The following is a 23112-nucleotide window of genomic DNA, read 5'->3' as shown; positions in this document are numbered from 1 at the left end:
TACAAGGATATAGAAATTAATACTAGCATAAAAATAGACTCATTAACCAATGGAACAGAAAGCCCAGAAATGAACCCACACATGTACAGTCATTTGATTTTTGACAAAGGTGCCAACACCTTAGGAAAAGAATCATCTCTTCAATAAATAGTGCTGGTAAAACTGGATATCCACATGCAGAATAAAATTAGACCCGTATCTCACACCATATACAGAATCAACTCAAAATGGATTAAAGGCTTAAACATAAGACCTGAAACTGTAAAACTATTAGAAGAAAACATAAGGGAAAAACTAGACAATATTGGTCTAGGCAATGATTTTTTACATTTGACTCCAAAGGCACAGGCAACAAAATAAAAAAGACAAATGGGATTAAATCAAAATAAGTTTTTGTACAACAAAGAAAACAACAGAGGGAAGAGACAAACTATGAATTTGGAGAATATATTTGCGAGCCACACATCTGATAAGGGATTAATATCCAAGATATATAAGAAACTCAAACAACTCTATAGAAAGAAAACAAATCATCTGATTTTAAAATAGGCAAAGGACCTGAAAGACATTTCTCAAAAGAAGACATACAAAAGGCTAACATGCAAATATATATATATATATATAAATATATATACATATAAAATATGCAACATCAATAACCATTAGGGAAATGCAAATTAAAACCACCATGAGATATCACCTCACACCTGTCAGAATGGCATTATCAAAAAGATTAAATATCAGTAGTGTTGGTGAGGATGTGGAGAAAAGGGAACCCTTGTATAATGTTGGTGGGAATGTAATTTAGTACAGCCATTATGAAAAAGGCTCCTCATAAAACTAAAAATGGAATTACAATATGATCCAGCAATCCCAGTTCTGGGTTACTCAAAAGATTTGAAATCAGTATGTCAAAGGGATGTCTGCATGCCCATGCTCACTACAGCACTATTAAACAATACACAAGTTATGGAATCAACCTAAGTGTCCATCAGTGGATGAATGGATGAAGCAAATGTGGAATATATACACAATGAAATACTATTTAACCTTTAAAAAGAAAAATATTTTGTAATTTGCAACAACATGGATGGATGTGAATAACATTATGCTAAGTGAAATAAGCCAGGCACAGAAAAATAAGTACTACATGTTCTCCCTTATATGTGGAATGTAGAATGACCGAACTTAAAGAAGCAGAAAGTAGAATGGTGGTTACCAGAGCCTGGGGAGATGCAGGGAATGGGTAGAGGCTTGTCAAATGGTACAAAGCCTCAATGAGACAGTAGTAATAAGGTTTTTATTTCTTGAAAATATATTACACGGTGTGATGAATACAGTGACTAATACTGTATTTTAGACTGGAAAATTGCTAAGAGAATACATTTCAAGTCTTCTCACCACAAAAAATAATAAGTATTTAAGGTGATAGATATGTTAATTGATTTAATTGTTCCACATTATATTAAAAAATCATAACATAACTTTGTACCCCATAAATACATATAATTTATCTACTCACGATTTTAAATTTTTAAATTAAAAAAAGATTAATTGATTCCACAAAGATCCACTGTGTAATTTCAATGTGCCAGGCAGCATGCTGGGGCTATACAATGGAGGTGGTTCCTGCTTCCACAAAGGTCTCGGTCCAGCAGAGGACTCCTAAACAAAGAATTGCAGTCCAGTAAAATAAGCACATGAGGGGGGTTTGTATATTGCTCCTGGGAAATGCAGCGGAGGCAGCACTGCATCTGGGGAAGGCTCTCTATAATTGCTCCTTCCAGCAAGTGACTGTGTTCACAAACACCAGCCTCCCACAGTACACCAGACACAGCCCAGGATGAGCCCAGGAGAGACTTGGGTTGAATCCCAACTACTTTTCTATTTGTGTGACTTTTGACAAATCATTTAACCTCTTGAGCTGTTGGCTCTGAACTCATAAAAGGGGACAGCAATATGTACTTTTAAATTGTGAAGATTAAATGAGATAATATATATATAAAGTATATAGGACATTCCTGGCACATAATAGAAACAATGACACATAGAAACAATTTTTAAAATTATATATAAAAATCCTTTTAATGGCAAAAAAAAGCTGTTTGTAGATTATCACTTCTTCATGGGAAAATATCACATAGCTTACTTTTCTCTGTATTCTCAGTAACTGATAAATGGTAAGAACTCAATACATGTGTTTCTGAGAAACTTTTGAACCTCCTGGAAAAAGCTTCAAACAAAGCAATCATTAGAGTTTTTTGGTTTTAATAAGGATTAAAATCTAAAATGCACAACAAATGAAGATAAAAATACATGAGAACAGAAATGAGGCCAAATTTGTATTTGTTAATGAAACAGTGAAAAGATGTGATTTGTTTAAAAAAACTGCTCTGCTATTCTTCCATTTTAAGGAAGGAAAATACTGTTTAGGAAGAAGATGAGTATCTCTGACTTTTGTAGCTAGGAGAAAGAATTTTAAAAATTAGTTAACTTGTTTTTGTTTTCCAAGCAAAATATATTCAAGGTTAAAAAATATCATAAAATAGAGATGTGCCTTAAGAACGACAAAAATCTCCTATAATCCCATCAAGCACAATGGTAATTACTGTTTACCTGTGAATCTGGGCCCCACTCTGGTTTGGAGCTCTATAAGCTGCAGCAGGATGACAGCAAAGCAGGCAACAGAGAAACATGTTATATCTTGTACACAGACATGCAGCCCAGGTGACGCTCTTAATAAATAATGACAAGAGAACCTTTCTGAGCGTCTAAAAAGTAGTTGTCACAAATATTTGAGGTTCCGCAGGCCACAACTCTCTATTCACTTTGGGAAATCACTTTGGGACACCCTTTGGGAAATGCTGGACTCTAAAATCCAAATGGAATACAAACACTTGTTTCTGAGAAAAAAACTGAGTTCAAAATCTCTAGGGATATCCTACTGCTCTGGCAGAAGTCCACTGTGATCCGTTAAATGCAAATGAATCAAGAACATCTGGTCTAAATTTGTTTTAAAGCCTATGGGGGTTTAAATACAAAGAAAGTTTGGCAAAATAATTTTGAGTCTGCTGAATCTAGAATTTTATATTTTTTTAAAAGGCCAAGAGGTTTAGCAGAGCAAGAGACAAAGTAAGGCTAACTTTATAAAGTTAACTAATACAGGTAGGTTGTCAAAATACTTCTTTCTGGTTTCCCTAGCTCTCTAACACTTTAGCAGTGTTAAAAACACAGCTAAAATGGCCTGTACTTCCAAGTCAGATTTGCCAATTTATGTATGTTTGGGTTTCTGAACACCACTATCTGACCAAGTAGGCAGTAGAGGTTAATGAAAAGCTAAATGTATATATGTGTGTGTGTATACATTACATGTATATAAATATAAATTATACATCTACATACATATAACTTCAGGAATTTTCAAAGTCTTTAATAAGCTAATACATGTTATAAATCTCCAACAAAGGGGGCACAGCATGACCTAACATGCTGGCCCCAGCATCTGGATCTCTTTGGCCTTCTGCATGGGACACACTTTGGGAAATGCTGGACTCTTAAGTTCAAGTGGGATACAAATGTCAGGGATGCAGATGATTTTAGCCACCTGTATGGCAAATCCACCTGATAGCAATAACATAAGCATAGCCTGAGAAGGACCCCGTATGGCAGACGCACATGAATGTGTGTGTTGAGCTAAGGAATCCTGGTGTAGCCAACTTGGGGATTTGCTCCTTGTCTATGAGGAACATCTGAGCCCCCAGCCCATCCCAAGGAACACAGGCTATACAGTGGATCAAGGCCCCAAGTTCTGGGTTGGATAAAGGTTGCCAGGTGGAGGTAGTTAGCAAAATGGTGCTAACTGAAAATGCTATATAAACTGCATGCTTTTGGCAAGTGGTTGCTGTTCTGTCCAGCCTCCCGCCACTGGACTCTCTTCCCTGTATGTAAGCCTCCAATAAAGGCCCATGTCTTGTTTGCTGGCCCTGGGTCTTTTCTTCAGCCTCTTGAACCTGGTGCCATCCCCACTAGAGTTGATAGGGGTTTGGCACAACACCACCTGCAATCTCAAGCTATCCATTCAAGGATATATTAAACAATTATTAAACACCTGCTATGTGCTTCATCCAGTCTTGACATTCTTCAGTTTACACATATCTGAGCATTCTAATCCTACACTTAAATCTATACTTTTCTTATGCGTAAAAGAGAACTTGGACAGGCGCAGTGGCTCATGCCTATAATCCCAGCACTTTGGGAGGCCGAGGTGGGCAGATCACCTGACGTTAGGAGTTCAAGACCAACCTGGCCCATATAGTGAAACCCCATTTCTACTAAAAATACAAAAATTAGCCAGACATGGTGGCACGTACCTGTGGTCCCAGGTACTCAGGAGGTTGAGATGGGAGGATCGCTTGAACCCGGAAGGTGGAGGTTGCAGTGAGCCGAGACCATGCCACTACACTCTAGCCTGGGTGACAGAGTGAGACTCTGTCTCAAAATAAAAATAAAAAAGAACCCAACCAAAGCCTACTACTTAAGAGCAGCTTGTGTGCAAGCATTCACGTGTTTTCTCTTCCCTGGTTGGAATGAACTTCAAAGGCACAAGGTTTGCTTTTATTCCCTCAACCCTCTTACTGTTCACCAACCCACGTGAACCTAGTGGCATTACAGAGCTACACTGACTGGTGAAAATGGCAGGGTGTGCCCACCTTGTCTAGACAAAGGAGACACCTGTGGAGATGAGAGGTAAGAGTGGAGTGAAATGTTGTTTGGGATCTTCTCCTGCCATCTGCTCTTGAGAGCAGACCTCAGAGCTAACATCAACACTACTCTCCAGCTCTGCCCCCCGCACCCTGTGATTTAACCAAGGTGAGGGGATTTGTTTGCCTTCCTACTAATTATCCCCTTGGTGAGAAAATGAGAAAAAAAGTGTAGGCTGATCAGAGTCTTTCCCTCCACGATTACGCTGGGAATTAGATTGCCCTGCGGGGCTGCCAGATCCCGGCAGAACTCTGCCGCAGGTGACAGGGAGGAGGCTGTGGCTCTGCTCTCAGCAGCCCACTACCAAGCAAGGCGGCCAAGGCAAATAGGCTGGGCCCAGAGCACCGCAATCCCTCTCCAAACAAGAGCTGACTCACAGAACATGAGGTGCCCAGTGGTTACCCTGACACACTGTGCTCTCACCAGGAAGAGCCCAGCTCAGCTGAGGGAGCTCCAGATGAGGCTGCAATTCCGAGGAGCTCTTCACCCTCTATCACCCTCCGCAATGCTAAAGGGCACGGGGCGGGGGGGGGGGGGGGGGGGGGGGGACAGTGACAAACATCTCCCCAAGGCAGTTCCTCCCAAGGTTCCCCAAGCACAGAAACCAGTCAGACCGAACTCCCCACAGCGTCTCTGTATTTACCGCTTGCTACTGAGAAATGCAAAGCCCTTCTCAGATCTCATTCCACATGCTATAGTCTGGGTAACAGCTCTCTTTGGGGGTAACAGAGGAGTGGACAGTAATTATCCTTATGTCCCATATCAAATGGAAATGAGGCAAAGAGATATTAAATTAAGATTTTTTTATTCCTACAGCACTTTGCACTGTACGAAACACATTCATATATACCGTCACCCTGACTGAGCAGGATCGCTCAGTTCCGTTTTACAAATAAGTAAGTAAAGCTCTGAAGAAATGACTTACCCGGAGGACAGACTGATGAGAATCTGCGCCATAACCCCAGGGGGATTCAGTTTCCCCAAATGGAACCATCCAGCCTCAAGGCAGGGCACTCCTAGAGGTTGGCACTGCCACAAGCCTGGTGCCAGGCAGAGGGCAGGACATCACCTGGCTGGAGGAGCTCTCAATAGCTCAACTGAAAGCATTTTTTTCTTCCTTTTTTTTTTTTTTTTTTGAGACCAAGTCTCACTCTGTCACCCAGGCTGGAGTTCGGTGACACAATGCAGCCTCACTGCAGCCTCCACCTCTGGGGTTCAAGCGATTCTCCTGCCTCAGCTTCCCAAGGAGCTGGAATTACAGGCACGCCACCACGCCCAGCTAATTTTTGTATTTTTAGTAGAGATGGGGTTTCACCATGTTGGTCAAGCTGCTCTCAAACTCCTAGCTTCAAGTGATCCACCCACCTCAGCCTCCCGAAGTGCTGGGAATATAGGCACGAGCCACCACGCCTGGACAACTGAAAGCATTTTTAAATTCCCTGCTACTGGAGTAAATGGAGAAATGTCACAGATTGAAAAAGACTTGTTCATTCTCCTAAACTTTGTCTTTCCTTCTCCTCCTTCTATTCTGGGACCCAGGATGAGTTAAAGACTTTTCAAAGCCAGAACTCTACCCTGTTTGCACACGTCAGGATGTTCTAGAAGAGCCTCATGGGTTACCACAGCTCAGGATGCATCCAGACACTGACTCCACGGCCTACGGGGCTGCTCTCTGAGGACTCACTTCACTGCCTCTCCTTTCCCAGGCTCATGGAGATATACCACCTGTCGCCTCTGGGCCTGGAGGGCAGATGGAGGTGAGATGTGAAGGAAGACTGCATCGTCAAAGCAGATGGAAGCATTCCCTAGCACCTGGGCCATCCTGGGTCCTAGCTTGATTACTAAAGAATAGGGAGATTTCAAAGTAAAATGCCCAGAAACTTGTTTACAGAACATAATACTGTGGGCACACAGCAGTTATCTGTAAGCATGCATATCTGTTAAGGACAAATGAACTTTATCCTCAAGCTCTGCCTGCTACACATCTTGTTTTAAATCCCTTGTATATATGCTCGTATGCATCCTCTATACACATCTGTACAGAGTCTGGGGGGTAACATAGCAAATAAATTAACTACGGTGACTTGAGGCACTGCCAGGTTTGGGAACTGGCTGGAAAAGGGTTTGGAAATTTCACTGAAATTCAGGTCATCCATTTCTCAGTGGTGTTCTCTTAACAAGTTGCTTTACCTTTCTCAGACTCAGTGTCAACTAGGAAATGGGGAGAATGACACCGGCCTCGCAGGACTGCTGTGAAAGCCAGAGATCACACACCTCATATGCTGGCACACAGCAGACACTCATTAAATGCTATCTATAACTATTACTACTGTGAAAGAGGATGGGGCTGGGTGTGGTGGCTCACACCTGTAATCCTAGCACTTTGAGAGGCCAAGGTAGGCGGATCACCTGAGGTCAGGAGTTTGAGATCAGCCTGACCAACATGGCGAAACGCTGTCTCTACTAAAAATACAAAAATTAGCCAGGCGTGGTGGCACACACCTGTAATCCCAGCTACTGGGGAGGCTGAGGCAGGAAAATCACTTGAACCTGGGAGGCAGAAGTTGCAGTGAGCCGAGATTGCACCACCAGACTCCAGCCTGGGTGACAGAGTGAGACTCTGCCTCAAACAAACCAAAAAGAGGATGGTTGCCAAAAAGCCATACCTCTACCCTCCCTGTAGCCATGGAAACTGCCTCTTGTTGAATAAGAGCATCCCTCCTCATTCTCCAGTTCCAGATTTGCCTTTGAGTCTCTGGTATAAACTCTGGTGTAGGGGCCAGGGCCAGCTAGTTCCTCAGGAGGACCACGTGTGCTGTCTATTCCAACATACCTGTTCCCCACTTGCAGCCTCAGATCCATTCTATCTGCTCTGGTGACTGACTTCTGTGGGCTGCTTCCCCAGGGCTTCATGCCCTTTGGCCTCAGGCTAGGATCTGCCAGTTGGAAACACCAGCACCAGATCCGGGAATTTATTCTTCCCTATCTCCCTGCTTGGTCAAATCTCTGCAGTGGCTCTGTCCTTTCTGCCGCCATAGCTCCTGTTGGGCAGCCCCTCTTCTATGATTCCAGTGCTTGCTTCCTCTGTAGGTGGTCCCTTCATTAAGCTCTCTCCAGATAAACATTTTCAGGGCACCATCTGCTTCCTTCCAGGACCCTAACCAAAACATGGGAGGTTCTCTTGATGCAAACTATAACACTGTTAGAATGACTTTAGAACAAGGAGATGTTAAAAATAATGATAAGCTGTGGGGACAGACTAATAACGTCTAGTTCAGGCTAGGGCTCTGATTTTCCTTACTTGAACCTCCAAGAATTAAAGCAACTTTCATCTAATAAGAAAGTCGAGAAGACAATAAAAAACAGCCTAAGCCTAGAGATCTTGTCTTTTCCTTCAGCGAGGGGCCCGTTTTGCAACTCTCCAAAGCAACAAGAACCTTGCAGCAGGAAAGAGAACTTGTTTCATCCCTGATGGACACTTACTCTGTGTCAAACATCATGTAAGCTATTCTACATAAACCGTCTCATTTGGAGCTGATAACAACTTGGTGAGGTATACCCATTTTTCAGAAGAGGAAACAGAGTTATAAAGATAGTAAGGACGCTGTTCGAGGTCACACAGCTGGTCAGTGCAGAATCAGGGTTTGAACCTGAGAAGTCTGGCTCTGGAGTCTGGGTAGCCTGAACCAATGCTTAGGTGCCTCCTCCCTGGAAAGGGGGCCGAGAGCAATGAAAAGTGAAGCAGGGAGGCAAGCTCAGCCTCTATTCCTAACAGCCTCAGCTGCTGAAGGTGTGCTCGCATCCGTGAGATGCCCCCACTGTGGAAATGGGGCCCTGGGGGCATATTTCAGCCACCGACCAGGATCATCAGCCACAGAGACAAACCAGAAGTGAAGGAGTGTCTGTGAAAACAAAACACTATAAAGAACCACAGCTTCTGAAGACAAAGCGGGTCCATGATAAACTAGGATTCTCTGCAACATTATCAAATACCAAACCAAATCCTGCCTGAACCCCCCAGTCTGCAAGACAGATCCCTCTTTATACTTGTAGAATTCAATGGCACATAGCATGAGGGCAAACATCCAAAGCTTAAAAATGACCTAGAAACTCTGAACAACATTGAGAAGGAAAAACAAATGCTGTCAACACACTGGGTAATTTCATCCGCAGAGAAACGAGCAGTAACTTCATCACTTTCGGAAGAAACCAATCTCTGGGGCCAAATAACCAAAACACCAAGAACATCTTTCCAATGCCAAGAATCTTTCCAATGCCATTTCCAAACCTTGCCTGTAATTCAGCACTTGTTAACAGACCCATATTCCACCTGCAAAGAAAGCCAGCATTCCATCTTATGCCTACTGAAAAGTTTAATAAATGAGGTACAGTGCATTGCCGATTGACGTATCACTCAACCAAGGCACAACAGAATAAACACTTAACTGCAAAATGATTTGTAGTCTGAACACAGTGGCTGAGTCTTGATTCTCATTCTGTTTCATGTAACATTTGCTTTTTTCTGCTTAAATCTACCTCCCTCTTATTGAAAACGCAAGATGCGTGGGTAGTAGGATGAAAGATTCAGCCTTGTACATATTTACACATAGTTCAGTAATCCCAGGAGAAAATAAATTGACAGAGAATGGTATTTATACCAAACAGTCAGAAAACAACATATTAAGATACACTGTCAAATGGTTACCCAGTATGAATAATCTGCCAACCAAGGATCCAATCTGTGTATACATCTTCCCCAGTGCAATTTCTAGCCACTTTGGGTTCTAGTTTTTTGACTGGATAACAACACCTGAACTCATTCTGCAAAGGAAGCCAGCTGCAGCGATTTTTAAAAGGACTTTAAAAGTGGGCTTAGGTACACCAACAGTGATTTGCAAAGCCCTCTGGCTTAGAGCTCCATCTTACCAGTCGAGTCAGCCCCAGAAGCCTGACCACTTGTCTGCTCCTCAGCATTGATGAGCTGCAGGTCTGTATACGAACATCCAAAGCTAGGACTGCTGGTGTCTTCAGAATGGGTGGTCCAGCTGCTCTCAGAAGTCAGAGGGCATCTCCCCAGGGAGTCAAAGGAAGGGCATGTCCAGCAGGGTATGGTCAATGGTAGGGCTGGGGAGAGACCAAAAACCAAAAGCATACAATATAAATAGTTGTACTTTGTCTTTAGTGCTTATCTTACTGTGACGTTGCTCACATCCTATGAAATCTCAAGTCATACAAGGCAAGGAAGTCTTGTATGGAGAGTATCACTCATGACACAGACAGAGAAAACTGATTGACTGAGACCCCATGGTGAATCAGTATCAAAACAAGTATGAAAAGTAAGGTCCCAGTTGGGCGCGGCGGCTCACGCCTGTAATCCCAACAGTTTGGGAGGCCGAGGCGGGTGGATCACGAGGTGAGGAGATCAAGATCATCCCGTCTAACACGGTGAAATCCCATCTCTACTAAAAATACAAAAAATTAGCCAGGCATGGTGGTGGGCGCCTATAGTCCCAGCTACTCAGGAGGCTGAGGTAGGAGAATGGCGTGAACCCAGGAGGTGGAGCTTACGGTGAGCCGAGATCGCCCCACCGCACTCCAGCCTGGGCAGCAGAGCAAGACTCTGCCTCAAAAAAAAAAAAAAAAAGACAGACAGAAAAGTAAGGTCCCAGGACTCTCCAATCAAAGAAAATCTCACTAAAGGAACACAAGTTACTTCAGGGTCTAATTTTACTTCTTAACTTACATTTCAGCTTCTTTCAAACCCAAACTACAGGAATCTTGCAGTTTCACCCTTACTGTTACATTTCCTCCATTTGTAGTGGCACAAAAAAACTCACCAATTTACACTGAAACATTAGAGCCAGTTTAGGTTAAAGGATAAAGAGTAGACATATAACTATATATGAACATGTATGTGGCATGCCCCTGCTTGCTTTGAGTTGACTGTAACTGGAGATTCTGCTGACTGTCACGTATACAAATGCAAATTTACTGAGGCTGCCAACCTGCATGCAATACAATGAAAAATACCTTTAAGGGGAAAATGGACAAAGCTCGGTTTTATCTCCTTAGCCTTGAGAACCAAATCAGACTTTACAAACTACTTTAGAAAGGTTTTTTAAAATCTTTCAAATTTGAAACTTTCAAATTCTCCTAATTTGTCTTTAATTTCCTATCACATGCTGTCTCCACGGTGCTGCATAAAAATCATATCATTATGGCCAGGCACAGTGGCTCACACCTGTAATCCCAGCATTTTGGAAAGCCGAGGCAGGTGGATCACCTGAGGTTAGGAGTTCAAGACCAGTGTGCCAACATGGCGAAACACCATCTCCACTAAAAAAAAAATACAAAAATTAGCTGGGCATGGTGGCAGGTGCCTGTAATCCCAGCTACTTGGGAGGGTGATGCACAAGTATCGCTTGAACCCGGGAGGTGGGCGTTGCAGTGAGATTGCGCCACTGCACTCCAGCCTGGGCAACAAGAGAGAAAGTATTGCAAAAATAAAAATAAAAACAAAAAAAGAATCATATCATTGCAAATTTACCAACAGGTACTGAAACAAGTGCTGAAAACAGCCTAGATAAGACAGGAAGAATGAAAACAAGAGAAACTACCATGTATTGAGTACCCATCAAATGTCAGGTATTTTACAAATGTCTTGTTTCATCCGTCTATCTTGAGAGATAGGCAGTAGTCTTATTTTAACTCAACGACATTAAGAAACTTGCCCAAGATGATAAAGTCAGTTCTCCTGCCAGGAAAACTAAACAAGTAGAAAAAGAAACATTGAGATTTAAGAGAGAAGAAAGAATAAACATCAATGCTTGCAATAGTATAAATATAAAACTTTTCATTCCTTATTCTTTTAGGCATTTGTAAAGCATTTAGGTCCTTTTTCTGGAGTGTTCATCGCTCATATCCTCTTTTCTTTAAAAATGTCACCCCTTCTGCATATTCCTGAGCTATTCTCTCCAAAGAAGCATGGTCCCCTTCCCTGCTTTATTTTTCCTTAGTGTTATCACTGTCTAATGTACTACATGCCCATGTCTTCCATACTAGAATCCAAGCTCCTTGAGGGGGCAGGGATTTTTATCTATTATGTTCACTTCTAGAACCCCATTCCTAGAATAGTACCTGGTATAAAGCAGACATTCAACAAATATTTGTTGATTATATGAACAGAAGCACCACGAATCATTCCATAACAGTCTATACTAAATACGGAATATTAAAATTGGACGGGTATCTATAACCCTCACCCCAAACACAGAAAAACATTAAAATACTAAAAAAGAAGAAAAAAAATTTTTTTATAAACCAACCAAAAATAAAAAGCAAAGCTAAATTTATAAAAGTTTGCTATACGATGCCATTTCCTATAGTATGGTGGTTTAGATACTTTAAACTACTATGGAAACAAAATTAAAATATTTGTGAAATGTAATAACATTATTTAAAATACATCACAGGGTGAGCAACAAAGTAAAGAATCATCAGAGGCGGAGTGAAAGCTGCAACCCCAAAAGAATAAACAGAGGACACAAGCTGATTTTTACTCTCAAGATTTTGAACAAACCAGACTCTTGAGTTTTCCAAACCTCTTATGAAGATGGCAAATGATAAAGAACCTAGGGCCAACCGAAGATGGGGAACAGAAGAGCTGATGCATAAAGTGAGAATTCCTAAAAGGCTTAAAGGGTAAGTTAGAAATAACCTCCACCCCCTAGCTGGAGATAGCAAAGAAAATTGTCTAACTTAGGATTGCGTGAAGAGTAGAGGAAAAAATATCTCCTGAGAATTAATAACCACAAATTGTCTCACACAGGGGTGTGCAGCTAAAACTACTTGTGTGGTCTGAAAAACTTCCAAGTTGAGACTAGTTTAAGTATTTCCAGGTTAGTAGCCTCAGGCATCCAGGAAAAGCAAATACTATAATAATGACTTTTTTTTTTTTTTTGAGACAGAGTCTTGCTTTGTTGTCCAGGCTGGAGTGCAGTGATGCAATCCCAGCTGACTGCAATCTCCACCTTCTGGGCTCAAGTGATTCTCATGCCTTAGCCTCCCAAGTAGCTGGGACTGCAGGCTCCTGCCACCATCCCTGGCAAATTTTTTTTTGTATTTTTAGTAGAGACGGGTTTCACCATGTTGGCCAGGCTGGTCTCTAATTCCTGACCTCAAGTGATCCATCCGCCCGCCTCTGCCTCCCAAAGTGTTAGGATTACAGGAGTGAGCTACCACGCCCAGCCAGTAATCCTTTCTGCAAGGAAGATACCTTCAAACCAGCCTCCTCAGACAGAATGTTCCTAAGTTGATGTGCACATAATAAATAAATAAATCACAAAATGCATAAGAAATCAAGTTACCATGAACAAGAACCAGCAAAGTGTGTGGGTGGGTGGGGTGAACAGGCAGAATGAGATCTGCAAAGAATTTTCAGACACTAGAATTGTTGAGCAAAAAGCACAATTATGTTTAATCTGTTTAACGAAATAGGAAAGGAAATTAAAAATGTGAAAAAGGAGCATGTAGAATTGAAAAAGAACTAAATAAACTTCCAGAGAAGAAAAAAATATACTACTGTAAATACAAAATTGAATGGATAACATAGACAAAAAGATGAAAATATGAAAGAGAGATTGAGACACATGGAGGGCAGCGTGAGACAGTCTCATAGATACCTAATCTGAGTTCCTAAGGAGAGGAGAAAGAAAACGGTAGAGGGGCAATACTTGAAAAAATACTGGTTGAAAATGCCCCAGAATTTATGAAAGATTTTACTTGTCAGATTAGAAATTCCAAGGCATCTCAAGCAAGGTAACTAAAAATAAATCTACAAATAGACACCAAAACTGCATACGACCAAAAACAAAGAGAAGATCTTAACAGCCATCAAAGAGAAAATATACATTACCTTCGAAAGAAGACTGTTTACACTGACTACCACCTCTTTCCATAGCAGGAGAAGCCAATGTGCACTTCAGTGTATAGACAGAAAAATAACTATGAAGTTAGAATTACATACCCAGTGAAATATCTTCACAGAACAAGGGAAAAAATAAAGACAATTTAGACAAACAAAAACTATAAATATCCCTAAAGTAGGAAAGGAAGATGAAATAAATGGAATGTAAGATGTTAGAATTAAAACTATATCAAGGCCGGGTGCGGTGGCTCAAGCCTGTAATCCTAGCACTTTGAGAGGCCGAGACGGGCAGATCACAAGGTCAGGAGATCAAGACCATCCTGGCTAACACGGTGAAACCCCATCTCTACTAAAAAATACAAAAAACTAGCCGGGCGAGGTGGCAGGCGCCTGTAGTCCCAGCTACTCGAGAGGCTGAGGCAGGAGAATGGCATAAACCCGGGAGGCAGAGCTTGCAGTGAGCTGAGATCCGGCCACTGCACTCTAGCCCGGGCAACACAGCGAGACTCCGTCTCAAAAAACAAAAACAAACAAAACTATATCAGTACTTAAAAATAAACATAAATGGACTAAACATTCCAGATAAAAGAAAAAAGACTGTCAGGTTGAATCAACAAATGAAATTTAACATGGTATGTACAAAAAATGTATCTAAAATATAAATGATTATCAATGATGGAAAGTAAAGGGATGGGAAAGTCATATAAGACAAAATGTTCATAAAAAAAGCTCATAGAGTTATGGATTATGGATGGACTTTACAACAAAATGACAAAAAGCACAATTCATCAGAAATATAATAATTCTAAACTTGGATATATTTATTAACACAGCCTCAAAATTATTAATGCAAAAATTGACAGAACTGTAAGAATGCAAGAAATGTCCATCATCATAATGGAAGATGTTAAAATACACCTCTCAGTTATTGACATATCAAGCAAGCAAAAATATCAGCAAGCAAACGAAACTTTAAACAACAAAATGAACACGCTGATCTAATCTAATGATCATAGAACATTACACTCAACTGGTGAAGAATGCATATTTTTTATAATAACACCAAGAATTTTTATGACAAGTGATAACATGCTATCACTTGACATGAAACAAGCTGTAACAAATTTCAAAAAATTGGTATACAGACCACAAATACTGGTCACAATAAAATAAAGTATCTAGTTATCTAACTAGCTGTCTGGTTAACTAGTATGTACATGTTAAAAAAACTGGAAAATTTAAAAATTAAGAAACATACTTCTAAATAATTCACTGGTCAAAGAAGAAATCTTAATAAAATTAGGAAATATTTTGAGTCAAGCAATAATGAAAATATTATATGTGAAAATTTTAAGAATATATGTAAGCAATATAGTCAGCTTATATTAGAAGACAACTGAAACTTAATACAATAAGCTCCCAACTTATTAAGATACAAAAGTAGAACAAAATAAATCAAAGAATGTTAGAAAAAGGAAAAAATACAAAAGCATAATTAAAGATTTTTAAAACACACAGATAAAATGTTCTTAGAGAAGACAAATAGAATTAAAAAGAGCACAAATAACAGTAGCAATGAAAAGGGTACACAATTACAAATACTATATCTAGAAGCCAATGAAGGGAAATAATAAATGTCTTTATACCAGTACAAAAACACAGATAAAACTATAGAAGTCCTAGTAAAATATAACTTTTCAAAACTGATTCAAGAAGAAAGTTAAAAACCTGACTTGTCCAGTAACCTTGTAATTAAGTGAACCAAGACTTAAAACCTTCTCACCAGAAAAAAATTTTTTAAATCTTCCACTAACTACTCCAGAGTATACAAGAAGAAAGGCCACTCATCTACTCATTAAATTTATAAGGCTAGCATTTGCAAGGTTAGACACCAAAACCTGACAATATATACCCAATTTATATGTACAGTCTCTAAAAGGAGAAATACAGAATAATCTCAATCACGGACACAGATAAAAGAATCCCAAACAAATTATCAAAGAGAATCTAGTGATTTATGAAAAGGAGAATTATATAATGACTAAACTGAGTTATCCAATTTATACAAGGTTGGCTTAACACAGTGTTTCTCAACCTTTTTCTCATTATCGTCCCCCTAAGGAACCTTTTTGTACATTTTTTTCCCTAATCACTCTCTCTTGAACTCTCCTCCTCTAATACATTACAATCAGAAAATTGACATTAATACAATTCACCAATCTTATTCAGATTTCCCCAGTTTTACATGTACTCATGTGTGTGTGTATATCTAGTTCTATGCAATGTTATCAGTGTGTAGATTCATGTATCCACCAGTCAAGATATAGAACAGTTCCATCACTGCAAGGATCTTTCATGCTGCACTTTTATAAGCATGCCTATTTCCCTCCTACCTTGCCTCCATCTCCATGCTCTGTTCCTAACCTTTGACAACCACTAATCTGTTTTTCATTTCTATAATTTTGTCATTTCAAGAATGCAATATAAATGGAATCATGCATTGTGCAACTTTTTAGGACTGGCTTTTATTACTCAGCATAATGCCTTTGAGCTTCATCTGAGTCGTTGCATGTACCAGGAGTTCATTCCTTTTTATTGCTGAGTAGTATTCCATGGTATGCATATACCACAGTTAGTTTCCTTCTTTCCCCATCAAAGGACATCTAGGCTGCTTCTGGTTCTTAGCTACTATAAATAAAGCTGCTATAAACATTTGTGTACAGGTTTTTGTATGAACGTAAGTTTCCATTTCTCTGAGATAAAGTTCAAGAATGCAATTGCTGGGTCATATGGTAATTGCATGTTTTCTTTTATAAGAAACTGCCAAACTGTTTTCCAAAGTGGTTGTACCATTTGATATTCCCACCAGCAATGCAAGAATGATCCAATCTCTCGGCATCCTCACTAGCATTTAGTCTTACCATTACTTTTTATTTCTGTTATTCTAATAGATGTGCAGTGAAAGGATCATTTTAATTTGTATTTCCCTAATAGATAATAATATTGAATATCTTTTCATGTGATTACTTACTATCTTGATATATTCTCTTTGGTGAAACATATGTTTATTTCTTTAGCTCACTTTTTGGAGTTCTGCTCTTATTGCCCAGGCTGGAGCACAATGGCATGATCTCGGCTCACCACAACCTCCACCTCCTGGTTTCAAGCAGTTCTCCTGCCTCAGCCTCCCAAGTAGCTGGGATTACAGGCACATGCCACCACGCCCGGCTAATTCTCTATTTTTAGGAGAGACGGGGTTTCACCATGTTGGTCAGGCTGGTCTTGAACTCCCGACCTCAGGTGACTGCCTACCTTGGCCTCCCAAAGTGCTGGGATTACAGGCCTGAGCCACCACGCCCGGCCTAGCCCATTTTTTAATGGGAACTTTTTACTGTTGGGTTTTGAGATTTTTCTATATATTCTAGATACTAGTCCTTTTGTTTTTATTCTGAGACAGTTTCACTCCATTGTCCAGATTGGAGTGGAGTGATGCCATCTCAGTTCACTGTAACCTCCACTTCCCAGGTTTCAAGCGATCTACCCACCTCAGCCTCCAGAGTAGCTGGAACTACAGGTGTGCACCACTATGCCTAGTTAATTTTTCGTATTTTCATAGAAATAGGGTTCCACTATGTTGCCCAGGCTGGTCTCAAACTCCTGGGCTCAAGTGATCCACCTGCCTTGGCCTCCCAAAGTGCTGGGATTACAGGCATGAGCCACTGTGCCTGGCCTGATACTAGTCCTTTGTTGGCTGCAGTTTGCAAATATTTTTTCCCAGTCTGTAGCCTGTCTTTTCATCCTTTTCACCAAGTTTTTGCAAAGTAAGTTTTTGAAATTTTAATGCTACATATATATTTTATGTTTACTTTTGTACCGTATATATATATTATAGGTATTCTATATACAACAAAAATTACAATTTATTTGCCCTACTCAAGAACTATTTTTAGCCCCCTTGGGGATAATATCACCCTGTTGAGAATACATGGGTTAATAATAGAAAATCAATTAATGTAATTCACTGCAATAACGCACTAAAAGAGAAAAATCTTACCATCACAATAGATATAGAAAAAGCACTAAATAAATTTTAGTCTTTATTCATGGTAGTAATTTTTAGCAAATTTCAAACAGAAGGACTCCCTAAATCTAACAGAAATACCCCCCAAACCCCACAGAGAACATCACATAAAGCTAATTAACCCTTGGAGATTCCGATCAAGATGGTGATGTTCATTACCCTCACTTCTGTTCAACATCATATTTATGATCAGATCCTGCACAGTAAGGCAGGAAGTGAAAAGAAGTGAAAGAAACAAAACTGTCATTATTTGCAGATATTTTTGTATACGTAAAATAACCAGAAGACTTTACCAATAAGTTAGCAAATTAATAATGTTAGTAAGGTATGCCTGTTAATTAAAAAATCAACATATAAAAATGAATTGTGTTTCCGTAAGCCAGCAAGAAATATTTAGAAAATGAAACTTAAAACAAGACAGCATTTATAACAGCAACAAAAAGTATACAGCATATATAGTATCAAACCTAAGAAAAAATGTGCTAATGCCTTAGAGGAGGCATTTCTATAGTTTATTAACAGACCATAAAGCAGATTAAATAAATGGAGAGATATATATGTGGAGATATACATATGGAGATAGAGATAAATAGATAAATATTTAGAGATTGAAAGACTTAACATTGTAAAGATGTTAATTCTCCCCAAACTGGTTTATACATTTACTTCAATGACAATTAAAATTCTAGTATGGCAAAACAATCCTAGGCAAAAAGAACACAGCTAGAGACATCACACTACCCTTTTCAAACTACATCACAAGGCTACAATAATTAAAACTGCATGGTATGGTATAAAAACAGATACATAGACGAATGAAACAGGTTAGAGAATCCAGAATAAAGCTGCACACCTACAACCATCTGATCTTCTACAAAGCCAACAATAACAAGCAACAGTGAAAGGACTTTCTATTCAATAAATGGTGCTGAGAAAACTGGCTAGCCATTTGCAGAAGATTGAAAGTGGACTCCTACCTCTCACCATATATAAAAAATAACTCAAGATGGACTAAAGGCTTAAATGTAAAACATAAAACTATAAAAAGCCTAGAAGAAAACATAGGGAATACCATTCTGGACATTGGCCCTAGCAAAAACTTCATGACAAAGATTCCAAAAGCAATGCAGGAAAAACAAAAATTGACAAGTGGGACCTAATTAAACTAAAGAGCTTCTGCACAACAAAAGAAACTATCAATGGAGTAAACAGACAATCTACAAAATGAGAAAAGTATTTGCAAACTATGCATCTGACAAAGGTCTAATATCAAGAATCTATAAGAAACTTAAATGAACAAGCAAAAAACAACCCCATTAAAATGGGCAAAGACCATGAACAGACACTTCTCAAAAGAAGATAAACATACAGCAAACAAGCATATGAAAAAATGCTCAATATTACTAATCATTAGAGGAACGCAAATCAAAACCACAATGAGATACCATCTCATCCCAGTGAGAATGGCTATTATCAAAAAGTCAAAAAATAACAGATGCTGCTGAGGTTGCAGAGAAAAGAGAATGCTTACACACTGCTGATGGGAATGTAAATTAATTCAGCCACTGTGGAAAGCAGTCTGAAGATTTCTCAAAGAACTTAAAACAGAATTACCATTTGATCTAGCAATTCCATTACTGTGTATATACCCAAAGGAAAAACGACACATGCACGCCTATGTTCCTTGCAGCACTATTCACAATACCAAAGATGCAGAATCAACCCAGATGCTCATCAGTGGTGGACTAGATAAAGAAAATGTGCAACATATACATGATGGAATACTACACAGCCATAAAAAAAATGAGCTCATGTCTTTCGCAGCAACATGGATGGAGCTGGAAGTTATCATCCTAAACAAATTAACCCAGGAAAGAAAACCAAATACCACATGTTCTCACTTATAAAGGGGAGCTAAACACTGAGTACACATGGAAATAAAGAAGAAAACAACAGACCCTGGGGCCCACTTGAGGGTGGAGGGTGGAAGGAGAGTGAGGATTGAAAAACTACCTATTGGGCATTATGTTGATTACCTGGGTGACAAAATTATTTTCAGACCAAACCCCACAACAGGCAATTTACTCAGGTAACAAACCTGCGCATGTACCCCCTAAATCTAAAATAAATGTTGGAAAGAAAAAATATTATAGCAGGGCTTTCACCTATATTAACAAGCAGAATCATACTATTTAGATATGAATGAAGCTGAGTTTTGAGTAATATATTTATAAGTATTTACGTTAAAATAAACACAACAATAAAACAGTATGGGAAAAACTGGGTATCCACATGAAAAAGTGAAGCCAGACCTGTACTTCAAACTGTACAGAAAAATCAATTCTAGCTATATTGAATGTCAACGTGTGAAGGCTATATAAGAAACATTTTAGAAGACAATATAGCCAAATGCATTCATGACTTTGGAGTAGAGAAATATTTTCTTTACCAAGACACAGAAAGCACTAATAATAAAAAAAAATTGAAAAAAATTATATCATTAAAATAAATCTTATTTTTGCCAAAAGACATAAGGAGAATGAAAAGACCATTCACAGGATAGGAGATAATATCTGCTACACATTGAATGCACCAGGAACTCCTAGAAATCAACAAGAAAAGGCAGAGACACCAACAGGAATATAGCTGAACAGGGATTTCATGAAAGAAAAATCCAAACGGCACCAAAAAAGGATGCTCAAGGCCGGGCGCAGTAGCTCACGCCTGTAATTCCAGCACTTTGGGAGGCTGAGGCAGGCGGATCACAAGATCAGGAGATCGAGACCATCCTGGCTAACACGGTGAAACCCCGTCTCTACTGAAAATACAAAAAATTAGATGGGCATGGTGGTGGGCACCTGTAATCCCAGCTACTCGGGAGTCTGAGGCAGGAGAATGGTGTGAACCCAGGAGGCAGAGTTTGCAGTGAGCCGAGATGGCACCACTGCACTCCAGCCTGGGCGACAGAGCGAGACTCCATCTCAAAAAAAAAAAAAAAAAAAAGGCTGCTCAACCTTATCAGTAATCTAGGAAATGCAAATTAAAACCACATGAGATACTAAGATCCTATTACCCTTCCCCCTTTCTTTCTCCACCTCCCTGATGACAAAAATAGAAAAATATAACAATCCTAAGTGCAGCTGAGGAAGAGGAGCCACAGTGTCTTTCACGTACAGCTGGTAGGATAACTAGAAACCACTTTAGTAAATGGCTCAGTGTTATCTGATTAAGCTGAATATGAACACATCCTACAGCACAGCAATTCCCATCCTACTTTTTTATGCAAGAGAACCACCTGCACATGTTCACCAGGATACAGGTTAAAAATGTTCATAGAAAGACAAAAATAATGCTCTTGGAAGTGCATTATCATCTTAGAAACAACCCAAATAAGCCAGGCATGGTGGCTCATGCCTATAATCCCAGCACTACGAGGTCTGGAGTTTGCGGCCAGCCTGGCCAACACAGTGAAAACCCATCTCTACTAAAAACACAACAAATTAGCTGGGTGTGGTGGCAGGCAGCTGTAATCCCAGCTACTGAGGAGGCTGAGGCAGGAGAATCGCTTGAATCTGGGAGGCGGACGTTGCAGTGAGCCAAGATTGCGCCATTGCAACTCCATCCAGGGCGACAGAACAAGACTCCATCTCCAAAAAAAAAAAGAAAGAAAGAAAGAAAGAAAAGAATCCAAATGTCCATCAAAAACAGAATGGATAAATGGATTATAGTATATTACTATAACGGAATACAGAGTAATAAAAAACTAAAAGAACCAGAGCTATAAGTTCTTTTAGTTTTTGACATGGACAATTCCCACAAATAATGTATCAAAGGAGTAAGCCACGGAGTAATACAGTATTATTCCATATATATAAAGTTCAAAACCAGGCTAAATTATAACATTCTTGATGCATGTGTAGGTAGTAAAACTGTCAAGAAAAGTAATGTAGTTATTATCATGAAACTCAGAAGGTGGTGATACAGAGGGGAGGCAAGGGGATGTGAAGACGGAGGAGGCTGTGATCAGTAGGGAAACACGCAGGGCCTCTGGCGATGAAGATATTCCATTTATTAAACTGGGTGATGGGTTGTACTGCTGTTCTTTATAATTTAATACACATTTTTAAACGTTGTTTTGTATTTATTCAATAAGTAATAAAACTTATTAAAACCACATATCAAAAAAAGACAGATTACTCAGTAAGAAAGCTATTTCACTTAATGGTATTTGCACATCGGCTCCTTACATTTGTGAGATAAAACGCCAACGTTTCTCTTGAAACACAAACTAGGAACAGTGCATCTGGGAGAGGCAAAGCTCCTGCCTCTCACAAACTGTTCTCATTCGCTCTAATACGCTTTGTTTATTTTTCGGCTTAGAAATCTCGGATGAGTTATTTTATTCAGGTTCTTAATTGAATGTCCTCAGGCCACAAGCTTAGCTGAAAGAGAGAAAGTACTGGGCCTGGAGCTGACTATGCTCCCAAGGGCCAGACCTTTGATGTCTGGGCCAGGTAAAAACAGGATGCTGCCATCATGGTATTTCAAGCCACATTCATCCAGCTTGAAGGAATAAAGTGAAGGAAAGATCAATACCTGCCTCTCCTCCTTTCCTATGAGGTTAAGACCAGGGACCCTACATCCAGACTGCCTGGTCTGCATACCAGATCCAGCCCTGTAGCCTGGAACAAGCTACTCAAATTCATTTGTTCCTCCTTTTTCTCACCTGTAAAATGGAGCTGAAGAGAATATAAACCTCATAAGCGGATTAGGTTAATACTGACGAAGTACTTGCAAAAGTGCTTGGCACAATAAGAGTACTCACCATGGGTCAGGTGGTGATGGTTATTATTCGCAAACATATCCTTTTGTCCAAATCAACTTGACATCTCCATTTGGGTCTCTAACTTTACATGTCGAAAACTAAGCTCCTACTATTCCCTCCAAACCAGCCCCTGCATCCTTTCAGCTACTCAGAACAAAACCATCAAGTCATCCTTGATTCTTCTCATAGTTGCTCCATCACAATTTTTGTTAGTCCTACCTTCAAAATACATCTGGAATCCAATCACTTCCTGCCTTCTCCAAGCTACCACCCTGTTGCAAGCCACAGTCCTCTCTTGCCTGGATGGATACAGTGGCCTCCTACCCTGTCTCCTTGCCTCTACCTCTGTCCTCTCCTCCCAGTCTATTCTCAGCTATACCACTCTCAACCGCTATACCAGAGCTGCCACACAGTTTTAACAGAATTACTGTTGAAACTCAAGTTGGATCAGGCCACACCTCTGTTCAAAACCCTCCGTTAGCTTTCCATCTCACCCATAACAAAAATCAAAGTCCTCAC

General features: G+C 39.9%; 1 protein-coding gene across 2 annotated transcripts in view; it reads right to left on the bottom strand.

The window, feature by feature from the left end:
* STON2 (stonin 2) overlaps positions 1–23112 on the bottom strand; it is a 171488-nt gene that overhangs the window by 94777 nt on the left and 53599 nt on the right. For both annotated transcript variants that reach the window (XM_026455570.1, XM_026455573.1), the window contains one exon: positions 9688–9885. In XM_026455570.1, the coding sequence (XP_026311355.1) occupies positions 9688–9885 (198 nt within the window). The remainder of the gene's footprint in view (positions 1–9687; positions 9886–23112) is intronic.

The sequence above is a fragment of the Piliocolobus tephrosceles genome, chromosome 6, assembly GCF_002776525.5.
Source record: "Piliocolobus tephrosceles isolate RC106 chromosome 6, ASM277652v3, whole genome shotgun sequence".
Classification (NCBI taxonomy): domain Eukaryota; kingdom Metazoa; phylum Chordata; class Mammalia; order Primates; family Cercopithecidae; genus Piliocolobus; species Piliocolobus tephrosceles.
The sequence above is the reverse complement of the archived record's forward strand: the minus strand, read 5'-3'. Positions and strand labels throughout refer to the sequence as shown.